The following is an 18,916-nucleotide window of genomic DNA, read 5'->3' on the forward strand; positions in this document are numbered from 1 at the left end:
TTGTTCCTAAACCACAATGCAAAGCTCTAGGAAGCTAGACTGCATTACTTGACTTTTCCTGCACTATATATTTCTTATCACTGTCATGTCATGAAAGGGTGGTCAAAAGTATACCCACACCAGTGTTCATGAGGGTAGGACAAGTGAGATGCTTTGACTGCTCTGAGAATCTGCAAAGTTTGTGAAATCTCACCCACATATTATATATCCTATTAATATCTTTGAAATGTCCATCATAAAACATTACCGGGTCAATGTCCTAGAAAAGGGCCAACAGGACAAAGTAAGGAAGACTTTGGAGGAATGCAGGTGGGAGATAATGGGCATCCCACACACAACAGTCCCCCAGTCTTATGGAAAACTGAGCTGGTCAATACCTAAAGAGGCTGGGCGCGGTGGCTCACGCCTGTAATCCTAGCACTCTGGGAGGCTGAGGCGGGTGAATTGCTGGAGGTCAGGAGTTTGAAACCAGCCTGAGCAAGAGTGAGACCTCATCTCTACTCAAAATAGAAAGAAAATTAATTGGCCAACTAATTTATATAGAAAAAATTAGCTGGGCATGGTGGCACATGCCTGTAGTCCCAGCTACTTGGGAGGCTGAGGCAGAAGGATCACTTGAGCCCAGGAGTTTGAGGTTGCTGTGAGCTAGGCTGATGCCATGGCACTCACTCTAGCCTGGGCAACAAAGCGAGACTCTGTCTCAAAATAAATAAATAAATAATAAATAAAGAGAAATCATTACACTGATAACGGGATTACAGGTAAATAGTACTCACAGATGTATCTCTATGAAAATGAGCACCATAGTGAACCATTATTGTGGTAACCAAACAGATTTGAAGTAATTTTCTATTTCTAAATAAATCATTTAAAAGGGACAACCCAGGGTATTTTAATAGTTGGGTCTTTGACATTGTGTGTATTATTTAACTGTTAGATGTGGTGTGGAGGGCAACTAAACAGTACATGAGGGAGTTTCCTTATAAAAAATATTCCAGTTAATAAATGACTAGGTTTCTGACAGAATGAGAATGCATAGGTAGATAGATAAAAGATTTAAAAGACATAAATCAATTTCAAGTATTCTGTTTAAACCCTAATTTGGATAAACTCATAAAAAGAAATCCATGAAACTATAAAAGAAATTTAACAATGGATATTAGACATTAAAAACATTAATTTGCAAGATGTGATGAGTATACTGTGTTTAGGTTAAGTTTATTTACAAATGAAATGTCTGGGATTTGTTTCAAAATAATCCAAGGGGTTGGGGAGGTGATGAGAATACAGGTAACAGTGCTTATACCCAGATAATTTTGGAAGTAAATGGGGATCATGTAACTTTTCTGTACTTGTGTATGTTTGCAGTTTTTCTTGTATTAAAAAATGTAGTAGAAATGACTTTGAATTTAAATGTGCTTAATCACTATAAGTTAATCTACTATAATTCATTTGTGGTGATTTCTGTGAAAAAGTTGGAAAGGTTTACTACAGACCCTAGCAAGATGAGTGTCAGAACCTGATTATTTGTCTTTGAAATGACAAAAGATTTTAAAAAAGAAAATCACCCATTCTTTTGTAAATACTATATTGAAGTGGAATGAAAAGTGTAAGTTCCTAACATATTTCAACTTTTATATAAGACCTGCTTTATACACTTTTATCAAAGTTTCAAATCAGAGTAATGAGCACTTGATACCCCAAATCTAACATTACTACATGTTCTAATAAAGACAAATGTGATGAATGATTAGGCTTGCGAGACAGTACATTTCAGTTCAGAAATATGAGTGTTGGAACTAGGACTAGTTTGATACTGTACATTATTTCCAACTACACAGAAAAGATGCAGAATTTAGTGTTTGCTTTTAGTTTATTAATTTATTTTGCAGGAACCTTTGACTTTCCGAATATGTACTGTTTGGAGGTACGATGCATGCATAGCCTTTTAAAATGCCTTTGTACAATCTCATCTCAAAATAATTTCATTCACAGCATACATGGAAATTTAAAAGAGACATGGTATTTACAAGATTTAATAAGTTTTTGCTGCTTTAATGAAGAAACTGATCAATTCTTATACAGTAGGGAAAGAAACATGGACACTGAGTGTCATTATAAATAAGATTTCAGAATTGTTCAGTCTCAAAGCAACTTTTAGTGGCTTTAGAAATTAAAATTGAGTCATTCTATTAATCTCTGAATGCCCAAGCCATGCAAAATCTATTTGTATTAAATATTTGGGGATGCAAATAATACAGGAAAAAAATGTCTGGTGAATGTGAAAATGTCATCAGAATTAACTTTTACATAGGAAAATACTGTTAATTCTTTCAAAAAGATACAGTAGTGGTGCAACACAGACAGTGCCCAATTTATTCTGATTTTTAAAAGTAACATTTCAATTGTTATTTTTCTTTCTCTACAGATATACAGAAACACTGTAACATGGACTCATTCAAGGTCTAATGATGGTACGATATTAAAGTAATTCAATTTTTAACTCTAAAGGGACATCTTCACATTCCAGCATACATCATTGATACTTTTAAAGGACAATTCTTCTATGCCTTATATTCTTGCTTTTTGTTTATACTGTCAGACATTACAATTACCTTTTTAAAGACTATATAAAATTGAGTTGCCACAGAAAGTTGGATATGAATCCTAGATAACTGTGACAAAGCAATAATAAAATTTAAAGAAACATTGATTTCTTTTAATAATTAAAAAGTACTAAAATTGAGACCAGCTCCTTAAAAATTAAACTGCTTATCACACTTCCCATTTCTTCTAGGGAAATAAACACAAATTAGCAACACTTTCCCCACCATCATTAATCTGCTCTAAAACTACATTTTTACAATGCATCTTTTGTTTGCTTAAAACCCCCTGCTACTACTCTCTCCCAAACAAGGTCAATATCAATTCAAAACACTTTACATTGCTTAGAAAGTTTCTGGCTCCTCTATTACCGCTTTAAGCTTTTAAGAACTACTCCAATATTTAAGGGGGCAATGTACTTTAACAGAATGGCAAACGTGCTTCTAAAAACCCAGTTTACAAAACAGTGAAATAATGTAAAATGTATAGTCAGGTCTATATGTTACAGATACAACAAATTAGTCGTGTTTTAAGAAAGAAAACCACCTACAAGAAACAAGTGCACCAGCTGATCCAAAGAGCATAGCCACCTTAGCAGCCAGGCATCATCCAATTTATATCCTACTACTCATGTGCCAATTGTCTGTGCATACCAATCTGACGAGGACATCCTTTTGAAAAGGCACCTTGAAAGTTGGGTGCATTCTTGTTCAAATTGGTCATAGGCAATTCAGTCTACATGTGGGACACAGTTAAACATATCAAATTTATCAGTGTCGAATAAGTTTGCCTATTTTTAAAACTGAATACAGCTGGTGTTGGCATATGGAACTTAATTAAAAATTAAGGTGTACAAATTTCCTTCAATTCAATCTCTTGTGTCTCATACCCCACCCTCTACACCTATCAAATACTATTTTCTCTTTTTTTCCTGGCAGGTGAAAACAATGATTGACTAGATATATCACCAAAGGATTGAAACCATGCATCTACTGTATGATAACAGCTTATTAACCTTGATGTATTTTCATGCAATAGTTTTTAAAGTCATCTACATGGTTTTAATAAAGCATCAGACTTTTCAGACATGCTACTTTCATTCTCAACTGACAACTGCCAAGTTAATTGCTGCTGCTTCAGCATATCACTATGAATACTGGTAAACCTTTTAGCTAGAACACCAAGCAGTATATATATTATTCCCCTAAATTGTAACTTAAAACCAAGTGGGGTTGACCATCACTAAAGAGATATGAAACCATACAAAGGCAAAGGCATATCACAGAACAGTAGGACGGCTAGACTGTTATTGGAGACTAACAGAGATCAGAGTTACAAAAACCTTTAAAGAATGCTGTTTTCAGGACCATGCTTTTAAGCCCATCTGCTTTCTCACCATTATTTTCACAGTTTTGCCACAGTTGTTACATGAGAGATGTTTTATCAGTGTAATTACATAACCACGCTTACTTTGGGAGACAAGTGGATGTATTTTCGGGAATTTTTCACATAGGAAAAAATGTTTTCAAAGCTGTAGGCAGAGTGTGAAATTACAACTTTGATGGAAAACTATGATGAGTTATTACGCCTTTGGTTTCATTATGCTATTAAGAGCAGCTTGTTTTTCCAGGTCTGCCAGAGATTACCACTAAATTAGAATACAATGACAACATGATGGGTGTATGTATACAGTGGGGCACCTGATAGGGGAGAGTGGGTACTTCTAAGATTATAACCTCAAGTAAATCCTTTAGGATGGGAAAACCTACCAACTTTATTGCTGTTTATATTCACTAAAATTAAGGGAGATTCCAAAATCCAATTCTGAGCTAAGAAGGAAATTCAACAACGGCAGAGACCTTAATTAAATGTGCTATTACTAATTTTCCAGTGATGCACCCTAATGAGTCACATGATTTTATATCTCTTTAGTTACCCACACCCTGAAATTGTTTCATAGATAAAGAGTGCTTTATTATTACCTGAACTGCCTGCACAAACTCAATATGAACTCTGAATACAGTTATATTAAAAGTTCTTTGTTTCAAAGTCCTCTGTATTCATCTTTCTCTTAGTATTTCTTGACTATTCTTCTCTTGCTTCCCAAATTATGCAGTGTGCAACTTTAATGGCCAACTGTAATTTCCCTCACATTGGTTTAGTAACATATGTGCAAATCTTTATTGAACAGCTAATATTATTTTTCAGCTAAATTAGAATTATGGCACAAAGTATTATCTGTGCTGTAAACATCATGAATCTATCACAAAATTGGAAGGAGGAAAAAGAAAAGGCCCTATGGACTGCAAACATTTCTTAAGAACCACAGCTGAGTTCAAGATTTCCAAATGGATTTTGGAATGGACTTGCATTTGGCATACATTCACTGTGCTACTGGCAAAGTGCAATTTTATGCGAATGTCATTTATAAAATCAAACGTCGTAAGGACTTCTTTGTTATTTTTAAAACCGATGGCGTAATAAAAGCATGCAGTAACTTAAAAAAAAATATATCTCTTACGTGGCATAAGTAGGTCTTAGTTACCAGTGTTGATATAGCTTGATGAATCACTGTACAAGCAAAAGGGATCTTATCACCTCTGATTGTACTTTCAAACAAAGGGCATGATATGCCTAATTCCTGACTGCTACAAATCACATTTTAAAACATATTGTTTATGTATGTGTGTTGGAAATTACCCCTGAAAAAAGCAGCAATTACAAAAACCCTTATTATTTTGCCTCCCCCCCCCCCCAAAAAAAAAGTCATATTCTGGGTGCTTTTTCCTGTCCTCTTTAAGTAGGAAGCAACGGGAAGAAGCACGGGGAGCCTTGGTTTTCCAGAGAGCTCTGACCAGGTAAGTCTGCTCTGGGCATTCACAGTTTGTCTGCATAAACTGTAACATTTCATACCATGATTCAAAGTTCTAGTTTAAAAAATAAGGGCCACTCAGCAGTAACTTTAACAATTGGGATTCCACAGAAGAGCTCTTGACTTCTCTGTGTACATTCTTTCAGGAGTGAATCCTTTCCCAGTTTCAAGTATCCCTTTCTATCTCTCACTCTGCAATGAGTTAAGAAAGGAAAAAAAGAAACCTCCCCATTTTTCCTTTCGTGAGCACAGCGGTCACAGTGCCATTTCCTCCTCCCCACTGTGCAATCAGAAATGAAAAGGCTGGGCAGATAAATAGATTCCCGAGGTTTCCTTTTCTTCTGGTGGTGCTCAACATTTCACTCTCAACCTGGTGCAGACTGTTCTGAATTCAAGTGTACCGTGGCATCTCACACTGCTCACAGCGATTTAGTGCCGGATGGTTGAGAAAGGTGCAGCTGTCACAATTCCATGGAGCCCCTTCATAGTCCTCATCTCGAGGTTGTGTCCGAGGACTCTGTTTGGAGCCAGTTAGATGCTCTGAGGGAAGTTAGGATTAAAGGGGAGAGAGAGAGAGAGAGAGAGAGAGAGGAAAAAAAAAAGATCAAATTCTTTCCAAGTGTAATCCAAACTGACATGAAAAAACTACAAAAAGCAAGGGAAGTAATTTCTCATCTTATTTAATGCGTAGGCCAATTAGTAAACATACCTACTGGAAATACATAATTGAACAAAGTTTATGATATATAATCTACTTTGCTCTAAAAAATTTATTTCTGCTATAAGAAGATGGATAAAAGTCCAGAATAGGCCGGGCGCGGTGGCTCACGCCTGTAATCCTAGCACTCTGGGAGGCCGAGGCGAGCGGATTGCTTGAGGTCAGGAGTTCAAAACCAGCCTAAGCAAGAGTGAGACCCCGTCTCTACTATAAATAGCAAGAAATTAATTGGCCAACTAATATATATAGAAACATTAGCCGGGCATGGTGGCGCATGCCTGTAGTTCCAGCTACTCGGGAGGCCAAGGCAGGAGAATTGCTTGAGCCCAGGAGTTCGAGGTTGCTGTGAGCTAGGCTGATGCCACGGCACTTACTCTAGCCTGGGCAACAAAGAGAGACTCTGTCTCAAAAAAAAAAAAAAAAAAAAGTCCAGAATAGATTGCCTTCCTAGTGCACTACCCATAGATAGTGGATAGTTATGCTTTATTTCGGCCACATGAAAAAAATGAGAAGTGTTTCCTAGTGTGTTAATAGTCTTCTCCATAAGTTTTCCCTGACTTCAGCTCACCTTGACTTCTCCTCTCTAGAGTACTATCCATACTTTAATAAACATCTGACTAAATGTGTGCCTTCTTCCATGAGACCTTAAACTCTACAATATGCATGTATTTTATACTAATGGTTCATAAATGGTAATGATAGTTCATAACAAAGCTTTCTCCAGAATAGTGAAAAGAGAAAGATAAAGACTCTACAAGTTTTTCATAAATCTAAATTCATTCAATTTAAGAGACTATCTTTATTCTCAGACACCTTCCTATCTTTTATGCCATTAAAATGTATTAGTTTATATATTAGTTTCAAAAAATGTCTATACCTAGCAATATAAAATGCTGGCAATCTTACCTTGGTCCCTGGGATTTTATAAAAAACTCAAAACTTAACTTGCACTCCTCTTAGGTCCTAATTCTCTCTGGCCTTGTGCTCAAAAAGACTCTTTGCTTCTACAGTTAATTTGTAAATCCTGCCTTTTAAGAACAGCCCCTGTTGAGAGTGGGGTCAATGAATAGAAGGCTAAAGACCTCCAGATGGAATTCACCCTGGAATCTGGGGCAAGGTCAGGAGGCTGGAATAATGCACCTATAAAACATTGGAAATGAGATTAAGATTTAAGGTAAGTAACCTTTCTAATAAGTAATAAAAGAAACTGAGATCTGGGAAAGCTTGTCAGTTACTATTTTGGGTTAAGCATACCTTCCACCAGAAATTAATCAGTTGGTTTATCAATTTGCCTTTATCATGACAAACAGCTAGTGTGAACATGCTCCAAGAGTTTTAGACCCTGAATCTTACCCCCAGGATGTTAAGGCTCAGCCTCACTCAAGAAGGTGATCTTAGCCTTACAATGTAACAAAATTAGTGGGTTCTTTAGCCTCTTCCTATGACTATAAACAGGAGATGGGCTTGTTTCTTTTGCTTCAACTGCTGCTTTTAACTGCTATCATCACTCACACCCTGTGTCTTTGGCTCATGACTCCAAAACACATAGGTTTAATACAGTTTTCTTTTTTGTCTCATACAGAGGAATAAAAGGCACCCTGTTAAAGCCTTTGATTAGAGGAAAAATGTTTATTATGCCATTTCCGTAAAAGGTCCTCTTTGCCTTTACCTTTTAAAAGAACAATATGCCTGAAAATTTATCACTTAAAAAGAAATCATATCTTATTGCTATTGGTTTTTAATTGGCTCTAAGCACTCAATTTTATTCTTTTCTAGAATAGGCAACTTTACTTCATGAAGCATTTACAGTGAGAAAATTGAAGATATTAAATTCTTATGTTGTTATATTCTATTTTCCATGTTAATTTCAAATGTAGTATTCAATTTTAGATTGTAGCAGTGCAAATACTTAATATGAACAGGTTTTTCAAATGCCCTTTTCTTAACCACATAAAGAACTGAAAAATGGCTTTTAACCTAACTAATCCAGGATACCTCAGGACTCTTAATTGTTTAGTACCATGACAATTTAATTTGGAATAATAAATCATGCAAGTTATTTACCAAAATATATATTTAAAAAACATATAAGTCAGAATTATTTTGGCCTCCCAAAAAGACATTGTTCATTTCATCAGAGAGAAGTGTTAAAATAGAAGCATCTAAAACCCAAAAGGCATTTTAGATGTCTGTTCTCATTTGATTTAAAGGTGTGCAACCTTTTCTTTTTTATGGTATATTTAAAAAGCTAAAATATTTCTGGCCTTGTGGAAAATAAAAAGAAACTCAAAAGAATATGCATATTTATACACAACTGAGCTAACTTTCTCCTTTAATATTATTTTTAAATGGATTCGTCATAATAGGCTAAATTTCCATTAATGTCAGTTTAATCAATATTGCTTATAGTATATAGTAATTATAAAGGCAATTGCTCAAAATGATGCAACTAAAAGTTTTATAAATTCTAAATATTTTCTACACAAGTTTCAAAGATAAATGAAAAATTTGCAGACAAGTGATTTTTCTAAAAAAAAAAAAAAGAAAGAAATATGCTAACAGTAAAGAAGGGTTTTTTTGTTTGTTTTTTGACCCAGAGCCATACCCAAGAAGCCTTGAGCTAGTGGACTCACTGTGACTGTTTTTTTTTTTTTTTAAACTGTATGAAGTACTTTCATGCTGATTTGTTCTTAGAGTGAGATTTTTCCACCTAGTTATACAATATTCTTTGCACATTAAGGGAAATTTATGAAATATCAAGTAGAATACTTGCACAAACTCAAACATATACAATATTTTTAGAAACCTCATTTCAACTGAATGGCAGGATAAAGTTCAAGCAGCATTAGAAAGCTTCAGTGGGAAGTTACAAAATCCAGAGCTTTCAAGTTATTTAATGATTTATTTGGCCTTGTTTTCTATATACTATTACCTTAGATCTGATCTATTAATAATATGGTGGCCATTGGCCACATGTAGTTACTAAACATTTAAAATGTAGCCCGTCCAAATTGAGATCTGATATAAGAGTAAAACATAGGCCAGGCATGGTGGCTCACGTCTGTAATCCTAGCACTCTGGAAAGCCGAGGTGGGAGAATCGCTCCAGGTCAGGAGTTCAAGACCAGCCTGAGCAACAACAAGACTCCGTCTCTACTAAAAATAGAAAGAAATTAGCTGGACAACTAAAAATATGTAGAAAAAATTAGCTGGGCATGGCACTGTGGCGCACGCCTGTAGTCCCAGCTACTCAGGAGGCTAAGGCAGAAGAATTGCTCGAGCCCAGGAGTTTGAGGTTGCTGTGAGCTAGGCTGATGCCAACAGCAGTCTAGCCTAGGCAACAGAGTGAGACTCTGTCTCAAAAAAAAAAAAAAAAGAGTAAAATATACAGCAGATTTTGAAGATTTAGTAAAGAAAAAAAAATGTAAAACACCTCACTAATAATTTTATATTAATTTCACACTGAAATATTTTATATATACTAGATTAAGATATATTAAATTTCATGTTTTCTTTTTTAGTGTGGCTACTAGAAAATTTTAAATTATATATGTGGATCACATTACATTTCTCTTGGACAGGACAGCCTTAGAAACCAGTATAGAGTAATGTTTTAAAGCAAAAATAAAGGTCTGGTTTTACTTATGATGTGTCTTTGGACGTTATGCACAAACTCTCAACACATTAAGTACAAACCATCCACAGCTGCTGCCTGGGTGTCATGGACGTCTGCCTGTACTTTGGAGGTCACGCTAATTCTTCGGGCTTTTCTCTCAATTGTGCAGGGGTCTGAGGAGTCTACAAAAGAAGGAAAGCCAGTAAGAAGTGATCCAGTCATTTGTTAGCAAGAGTAAACAGGCTCACAAGGATGCCTCATGCAACCCACACAGATGAGTGCATTTACCCTTCCTATTACTTCATGTTACCTTTAGTTCTCCTGTGAAGGCAAGTGCCGTGATTAATGCTGCTTTTTTACAACCTATACAGAGCAATGGCTCTTATGATTTTCTCCCCCCTCTCCATTTACTTGGAACAAATGCCGTATTTTACCAGTTTCCTACTTTTTAGTGGATTAGAGGTATAAACTCAGTGATAGCAATTAAATGTCAACATGAAAGCAAAATTTAAGAGATTATACTTTTGCAACTCTCTGATTAAATAACAGTTATTCAAAAATTATGGGCTAAAAATATACTCTCCATATAAGGCTATTATAATAATGATGAAACAAAACCACAGAATTTAATTAAAAAACAAGAGTGGTACTTGAAAAATCTGAACCAACTCAAAATGATACTATGTGCTGACAAACGTGTTCCCAAATTATTTCATGAATTCCAATTACTTAAGTGTGCAGAAGCCCAGGAGACACTTTGCAACATGAATAAGAACTGTCTGATTTATTGCTAGAATATTGTTTCTGTCAATTTATAGGTTATTAGTAAACAAACCTTTATTAAGTAAAAATGGCAGATTTCATATTATTTTCCCTTAAGAACCAAAGATAGATCTTGCATTTTCTAATCAGTTCTGAGTCCTCGATGCAGTCTCCTAGTACACCCCATCTGTAGATATCACTGCTCCAGAATCCTAAGCATAGTGCTTAGGCACTTAAAACACTCCACTATCAGAGTAAATGAAAGCAGAGTAAACATCTCCTTAGGCTCCAAAGAATAAGGTACAGTTCTTTCTTAGATCTGTAAAGTACAAAAGCATTACGTATCTCATCTCATTAACTTTTACAATAACCCTGTAAAATACATAAGTAGGTGTTTGGCTGGATCACCTCTCTGTGGTGCACAAATTGGATCTGAATAAGGTGAGGGGGCCAAGATAACCAGGACCAGTGCACAGGTCATGGGATGCCAAGGTCTGCACTTGCCACTGTATGAGTTACCAATGAGGGGGTGGGGAGACTTTCTGAGTCACCTGAAGAGAACTCACACACACTGTATTGCTTAACTACAAAGCCCAATCCGAAAAGGTTTCTCTGTCTCTTTCTCTCCCTGTCTTCTGTTTCTCTCTTTCATATACATATACACACATTCTTTCTCTAATTATCACACTTACTCAGATAAACTTCTATATTCCACTTGGGCTTCCGGAGTATACCAAATCTAACAGTTATTTGCATTTTCCTGTTTTGTTGTTGTTAATTTGAGTGGTACTGCAAGCCAATTTGTACTAAACTATATGTACTTTTAGAAAAGGCCAATGTACATTAAAACAAAATGAGAATCTGCAAGTGTTTAACAGACAACAAATTTGAATCCATAGAGAAAACTGAGTAGCTTTTATAAATCTGTGATGGAAAGGCTTAACAAAAAATTACAGAACTTAATTAAGTTCTATTGTTGATAACAGTATTATTTTATACTTTCACCAATAATATAATATGATTAAAGCTCAATTAAATTTCTAAAACAGAAATTCATTAGTAGTTAGGATGTTGTTTTAAATGGCTTTATGGTCTACTTTTTATTAAAACTGTATACATGTAGAGTATAAACTGCTTGGGGTAGAAGTCATGTCTTCCCTTTGTAGCATCAAGTGTCTACCTACATAAACTATATGTTAATGCAAGTCTTGCACAATTCCCAGCTGAGGAGGATACCAAATACATGGTGTTGGTCCCAAAGACAGAAGGCAGAATGACATTAACAACATTAATATCACCACTGCCAGAAAACCACAACTCTGATTATATGGGCTCCTGGCAGCAGATCCATCACATTTTCTTTTTTAATAATCTTTCATATATATATATATATATATATTTTTTTTCCTTTGCGAAGTGTCTGCTCACATATTTTGCCCTTTTGTACTGAGTTCTTTGTCTTTTTATTACTGCGTTGTAGAAGTTCTTTATATATTCTGGATACTAGTCCTTTATCAGATACATATTTTACAAATATTTTCTCCCAGTCTGTGGTTTCCTTCTCATTTTCTTAATAGTATCTCTTGATGAGCCAGAAGTGTTGAATTTTAGCCTTCATTAGCCTGTTTTTCCTTTTATTGCTTCCTGTGTCCTGTCTAAAAACCTTTATCTACACAGTTGCAAAGATACTCTGTTTTGTTCTGGAAGCTTTAACTTTTACATTTAGGTTTATGACCTATCTCAAATTTTTGTGTATGATGTGAGGCAGAGATCAAAATTTGTTTTTTCCCATATGGATATCCAGTTCTTCCAGCCTCACTTGTTGAAAAAGCTTTCCTTTTTTCTTTGAATGCTTTGGTGCTTCTGTCAAAAAGCAACTGACAGTGTGAGTTGTCTACATATGGGCTCCCTATTCTGTTCTAATGATTTATTTCTTTATTCTTATGCCAGTACCACACTGTGATCACTGTAGCTTTATAGTAAGTACTAAAGTTGGTTAGGGTAAGGCTTCTGACTTTGCTCTTTTTCAAGACTGTTTTGAATGTGTAGGTCTTTCTGCCTTTCCATAGGAATTTCAGAATCAGTTTGTTAATTAAAGAAAAAAAAATCTAATGGGGTTATAATTGGTATTGTGCTATATCTACATGTCAATTGTGGAATAATAGGCATCTTAAATTTAACCAGTGATGTATATGTCGAAAACTACAAAACACTACCAAAAGAAATTAAAGACAACCTAAGTAAATGGAGCAATATACCATGTTCATGATTGAATCGATATTAAGATGGTATTATAAATGGAATTATCTTTACATGGTTTTTGATGGTATTGTAAATGGAATATCTCTTAAATTTCATTTTCCAATTGTTTACTTGATATATTTCTAGTAGTTTTTCAGTATCTTTAGGAGTTTTTTTTGGTAAATAATTATCTATAGTGTATATAGTTTTAATTCTTCCTTTCCAATCTTTATGCATTTTTTTTTTTTTTTTGAGACAGAGTCTCACTCTGTTGCCCGGGCTAGAGTGCCGTGGTGTCGGCCTTGCTCACAGCAACTTCAAACTCCTGGGCTCAAGCGATCCTCCTGCCTCAGCCTCCCGTGTAGCTGGGACTACAGGTATGCGCCACCATGCCCGGCTAATTTTTTCTATATATTTTTAGATGGCAAATTAATTTCTTTCTATTTTTAGTAGAGACAGGGTCTCGCTCTTGCTCAGGCTGGTTTCAAACTCCTGACCTTGAGTGATCCACCCACCTCAGACTCCCAGAGTGCTAGGGTTACAGGTATGAGCCACCGCGCAGGCAATTTTTTTTTTTCTTGACTCACTGCATGGGCTAGGACCTCCAGGTACAATGTTGAATAAAAGTTGTGAGAATAGACATCCTTGCCTTATTCCCGATCTTAATGCATTCAGGATTTCATTATGTAATGATTATAGTTGAAGGTTTTTCATAGATGCCCTTTATGAGACTGACGGAGTTCCCTTCTTAATTTCTTAAAGGTTTTTTTTTTTACAAAACTACTACAATTTGTCAAATGTTTTCCCTGCATCTAGTAAAATGATCATATGGTTTTTCTTATTTACTTTGGTAATATGGCAAATTACATTGGTTGGCTTTTTATTTATTTTTTTTTTTACTCAGGCCTGGAAAATGGATGGTTGGCTTTTTAAATGTTATACCAACACTGCATTCCTGAGCTACACTCAACTTGGTCATGATGGAATCTTTTTTATATATTGTGAATATTAAGGATTTTTTTTTTTTGCTTTTATGTTCTTGAGGGATACTGAACTGTAATTTTGTTTTCCTTTGTGCAGGGTGGGTACATAATGTCTGTATCAGGTTTTGGAATCTATGCTAGTTCTACAAAAAGATGGGGTACAACACCAAGAGTGAACTCTGACATAAACCATGGACTTTAGGTAATTATGAAGTGTCAATGTAGATTCATCAATTGTAACAAATGTACCACTCTGATGTGGGATGTTGGTAATGGGGAAAGCTATGCATATGTGAGGGCAGAAGGTATATGGGAAATTTCCTCCCAATTTTGCTTTGAACCTAAAACTGATCTAAAAAATTAAAGTCTTTAGGAAAAAAAAAAAAAAGAACTATTGTAAAAAAAAAAAAAAAGGGAGAGGGGAAGCATTCTTTCCTCTATTTTCTCAAGGAGTTTGTGTAAGATTGGTATTCTTTTTTATTATTATTTTTTGTAGAGATGAGGTCTTGCTATGTTATATATGCTGGTCACCAACTCTTGGCCTCAAGCAATCCTCCTGCCTTAGCCTCCTAAAGCACTGGTATTACAGCCACAAGCCACTGCACCCAGCCAGTGTTTTCTCTTTCTTAAATATTTGGTAGAATTCACCTACCAACGAAACCATCTAGATATAGAGTTTTCTTTGTGGGAAAAATTATGATAATGAATTCAGTTTCTTTAAAAGATATGCACAGCTATTAACATTTGCTATTTCATCTTGTTTTCAGTTTGGGTAGGTTATATTTTCAAGAAATCTGTCCATTTTAGCTAAGGTGTCGAGCTTATCATTTTAATGGATAACCTATCTTTTACTTCTGATTGTGGTAATTTGTGTTCTCTTTTTTTCTAGATTAGTCTACCTTAGAGTTTATTGATTTTTATCTTTTCAAAGATCAAACTTTTGGCTTTAACTTTCTCTGTTATTTCTGTTTCCTATCTCCTTTGACTTATCTTTCTTTTCTTCTTATTTTGCTCTTTATTCACTAATTCTTAAAGTAGAATTTTAGGTCACTGCCCAAGAGAGATCTGGCTTTGTCCCCAGCTCCTGGGAGATAACTTCTAAAACCTCGGAATTTCCTGAGTAATAGCCATTTCTTTGTTATTTACATTGGGCCCCTCAGACCACACCTGACAGTTTATGTTAATGAGGTGGCTCATTAAGGACATATTGTCCACCATTTCTCATTAACCTGATCCTCTGTTCCCAGGGTAACAACTTTCCAATGCACTCCCAAATTCCTCCATGATAGTCCTTGAATCAATTAACTGAAGATCACCTACTGGATTACCAGGCAGAAAGAAGTTTAAAGACTCACCCAAAAGACTAAAGTGATACAGAACCCAGTGACTTTCAGCATGAAACTGCATATAATGTTGCCACAGTGCCAAATTTGGTACTTGGCAGTCCACTAAGATTTGTCTTTGTACCATCTTTAGAAATCAGTACACTATTTTAAACGCAGACCAGGTGAAACATCCACGGTAAAAGTAAACAATAAAAAGAACAGATACTGCAACCTATAAACAAAATTGTACTGAGCTTAAGTAATTACATCAGGCAACAATATTTAGAAAGAATTTCTACATGCCCTAATTCTGAGATTTTAAAATAAGGCATTCTCCACTATTCATGATCAATTTATCTTGAGTTGCTTAAAGCAAAAAGGACTAAAATATTAATAGTAAATGCATACAGTCTTGAGAATTATAAAACAACATAGGCTGTTAAGAAGAATGGAGCAGAAAATATTAAATTTAAATGTTGAGTCATTGAATGTAGATTAATTGAAAATAATTTAAGATAATGAAATGTCAATTAAACATTTGGTACATAAAAATGAGGAGAACAGATTTTATTTATATATATATTTTTTGAGATAGAATCTCACTTTGTTGCCCAGGCTAAAGTGAGTGCCATGGCATCAGCCTAGCTCACAGTAACCTCAAACTCCTGAGCTCAAGCAATCCTGCTGCCTCAGCCTCCTGAGTAGCTGGGACTACAGGCATGCACCACCATGCCCAGCTAATTTTTTCTCTATATATTAGTTAGCCAATTAATTTCTTTCTATTTATAGTAGAGACGGGGTCTCGCTCTTGCTCAGGCTGGTCTCAAACTCCTGACCTCAAGCAATCCGCTGCCTCGGCCTCCCAGAGTGCTAGGATTACAGGCGTGAGCCACTGTGCCTGGCCCATATTTTTAATATTAAATCATTTCTAGGTAACAATTATCTAAAAGTGATTCCTCCCAGACTGAGGTTATGTAGGATCTACTTTGCCCTTGTGAGAAAACACCTAGTTCCTATCCAATTATTATGCTTACCTTTTAAATACACAGGATTCTTTTGTTGCCTTAAAAATTATCTACCACAAACTTCCTATTTTAACAATAAAACTTTAAAATCCTCATTGTAAGAATTATCTTTTAGGGTTATAGTTTTCACAGTGCTAAGTAAATTTATGTTAACTAATACAGTGTTTCAACTTTTTTAAAAAATAAATTTTATATGTCCCATTTAATTACCTCTAACAATTGTAAGTTATTAATTGTAGTACTAAAGTTTGGAGACATTTCATTATTGCCACAGTAACATCAATATGGTAACATTATTTGTTTATGCTGAACAAGTTAATATCTCTAATGGGAATTTCTTCAGATATATATTTGAACTCCCAAAGGATTGTGATATATCTATCATTGCCTACTCACCTTTTTTAGATGGCTTGGGTGGTACAACTGGGCCAGGTTCTATGTTGTCATAAAAATTATTCATGGCTTTTGGGTCAAAGTTTCCTATAAAGGAAATAAAATCACCAGGCATTTAGAATTCTTTCTCATATTTGATTTTTTTAAAAGAAAATATGTAAATAAAACACGTAAAAAGGGAAAATGTTTTCCAGGGTTTCAAAACTTATTATATAATCCTATCCTACTCCCACTGTAAGTCTGTTTTATCATTGTGAGAAAAGACCCAAGAAGACCACCACACTACTGTATGTCTCCAATGTATTACCTAAAGGGATATTTCTCTAACTGTAAGGCTAGTTTCTTTAGGCAGGATTAAGCGTGTGGGACATTTGAGGAGGTAAATGAAGAAGAGAAATGAAAGGATGGCTGAACTGTTTTCTCTTTCTGCTTATTTTGATTTTAGGGAATGAACTATGACAAAGAAGACTTAAATAGTGAAAGCTTGCTTTCAGGTATTTCATTATTTACCTTCAATTTATCCATTATAATTTCAACTATGGAAAGAAGCCAAATACATATATTTCTAAAGATTAATCAAGTTATATTTTGAGATGTCTAAGCAACCTTCATAAAGGTGAAATAGCATCAGCAGTTCATGGATTCCTATTTTCAAGAAAAGGAGAATTTTTAATGTTAAATTAAATGTTGCCTACAGATTTATCAGTGATAAAAGATGATATGATACCAACTTCAGAACAGACAGAACAATTCCTAGGAATTTTGTCTTACCACAAAATTTTCACCTCTTAAAATGTTCACTCCCTGATTTGGTGTCCATATTTCAGCCAAGCCACATCTCCTGCTGTGACTCCTCCAAGGTTACTTTTGATCCAGTGCCAGTTTGGAGTCTTACCTTCACTTCTGTGAACCTATCACTGTGCTCTGCTTGTTCTAAACAATTCCAGTTAAACTTTATAACTGTACCCATAGTTATTTACAGAAGATGGTGTATAGTACTGACAGTTTAAATATATTGAATCTCTTGATTTTCAGACTTTTTTCCCCAATGAGTTTTCCTTACCAAAATCAACAATAAAGTTGGTTTTCATCAAATCATGTGCTGATTTGCATCTAGTCTAAAAAAGGTTTAGATTCCTTCACTAGCTTAAAAGTTTAGATTGGAAACTCAATATAAAGTTTTCTAAAGTGTGGAAGAGTAGAATTTAGTATAAAATGGATGCATTTGTGTTTCTTATGAAGAGATTTAGAAATGCTTAAGCGCCAAAAAGAGCTCATTATAAGTAAGGTCATTGCCAAATGCTGACCAAAATCACAGCTCTTTGCTTGTAAAACCTTAATAGTGGTTTCCCTTGCAGGTCCTATTACAAATGCTTTATTCATTTGAATATGCTGTTTTAAGACAATTTTCTGAAAACAACTGCTATGATAGCTAATAAAAGCCACAATGCTATTTGATATACTAATTAGATCTTTTTATGCTTTAAGAAGTTATTATATTTCTTTAATGCTTAAGTTACCACTGATGATCTAATTTCTCAATTCCATAGGCTTACTATAAATATCCTAACCAAATGTTTGAGATAGGGTTCCTTGTTTTGCTTCAAAGACCACACAAGTAAAAAACATTGATGCAATCTTCTAAAATGTAGTAATAGTTTGTAGAATTCCCACATTATGTATAGTAATTCTTTCATTGCTTGAAGCTAGTCGGCTAGAAAGTAACTAGGCTTATGAAAATAACTTTAAGGGTACCTGACTAGATTGCTCAATTTTCACATTCAAATTTGCTTCTATTGTTCAGATAATGCCATTATCTTTTGGGTTTATCTGCCTCCACTATTTAATGTTGCCTAAAAATGGCAATGGGATATTTAATTATATATTCTTAAAATACTGTAGAAGCTCTCTTAGCTGCCATAGTTAAGAAAAGGATGGGAAATGGAAGGCAGGAAGGCTGATTAACACACAAAATTGTTATGAAAAATTACATGTGTCAACTTTAATGTAACAACATATTTGAATATAGCAATACTTTAAAGTTAGACACAAGCCTTTTCTTTATGTGTCTGATGACTAAAATTCCATATTGTCTTCCTTACCATACCTATGATGACCTAAAGTAAGGGTTGGCAAACTTTTTATTTTAGACTTTGTGGACCTGTAATACAGTCTCCATGGAAAGCACACAACTGTGTTGTTGAAGCACAAAAGCAGCCATAGACAATATGTAAACAAATGGGGGTGGCTACTGTTCCACTAAAAGTTTGCTTTATAAAAATAGGCAGCAGGCCCTCCTTTGCTGAACCCTGATCTATAATTTTCTGTTTTGGTTTCTTTAGAATGGAGCAAGAAAGATACCTAAGAACACTTATAAA

The 18,916-nt window shown here is 34.9% G+C and overlaps 1 protein-coding gene across 4 annotated transcripts in view; it reads right to left on the minus strand.

The window, feature by feature from the left end:
* Positions 1-1,197: 1,197 nt before the first annotated feature.
* The window catches only part of TAB3 (TGF-beta activated kinase 1 (MAP3K7) binding protein 3), a 63,937-nt gene continuing 46,218 nt past the window's right edge, over positions 1,198-18,916 (minus strand). For all 4 annotated transcript variants that reach the window (XM_075999433.1, XM_012756919.2, XM_012756918.2 and 1 more), the window contains 3 exons: positions 16,542-16,625; positions 9,890-9,991; positions 1,198-6,016 (listed from right to left, as the gene is read on the minus strand). In XM_075999433.1, the coding sequence (XP_075855548.1) occupies positions 5,868-6,016; positions 9,890-9,991; positions 16,542-16,625 (335 nt within the window). In that variant the 3' untranslated portion in view covers positions 1,198-5,867. The remainder of the gene's footprint in view (positions 6,017-9,889; positions 9,992-16,541; positions 16,626-18,916) is intronic.

Source organism: Microcebus murinus, chromosome X (genome assembly GCF_040939455.1).
Source record: "Microcebus murinus isolate Inina chromosome X, M.murinus_Inina_mat1.0, whole genome shotgun sequence".
Lineage (NCBI taxonomy): Eukaryota > Metazoa > Chordata > Mammalia > Primates > Cheirogaleidae > Microcebus > Microcebus murinus.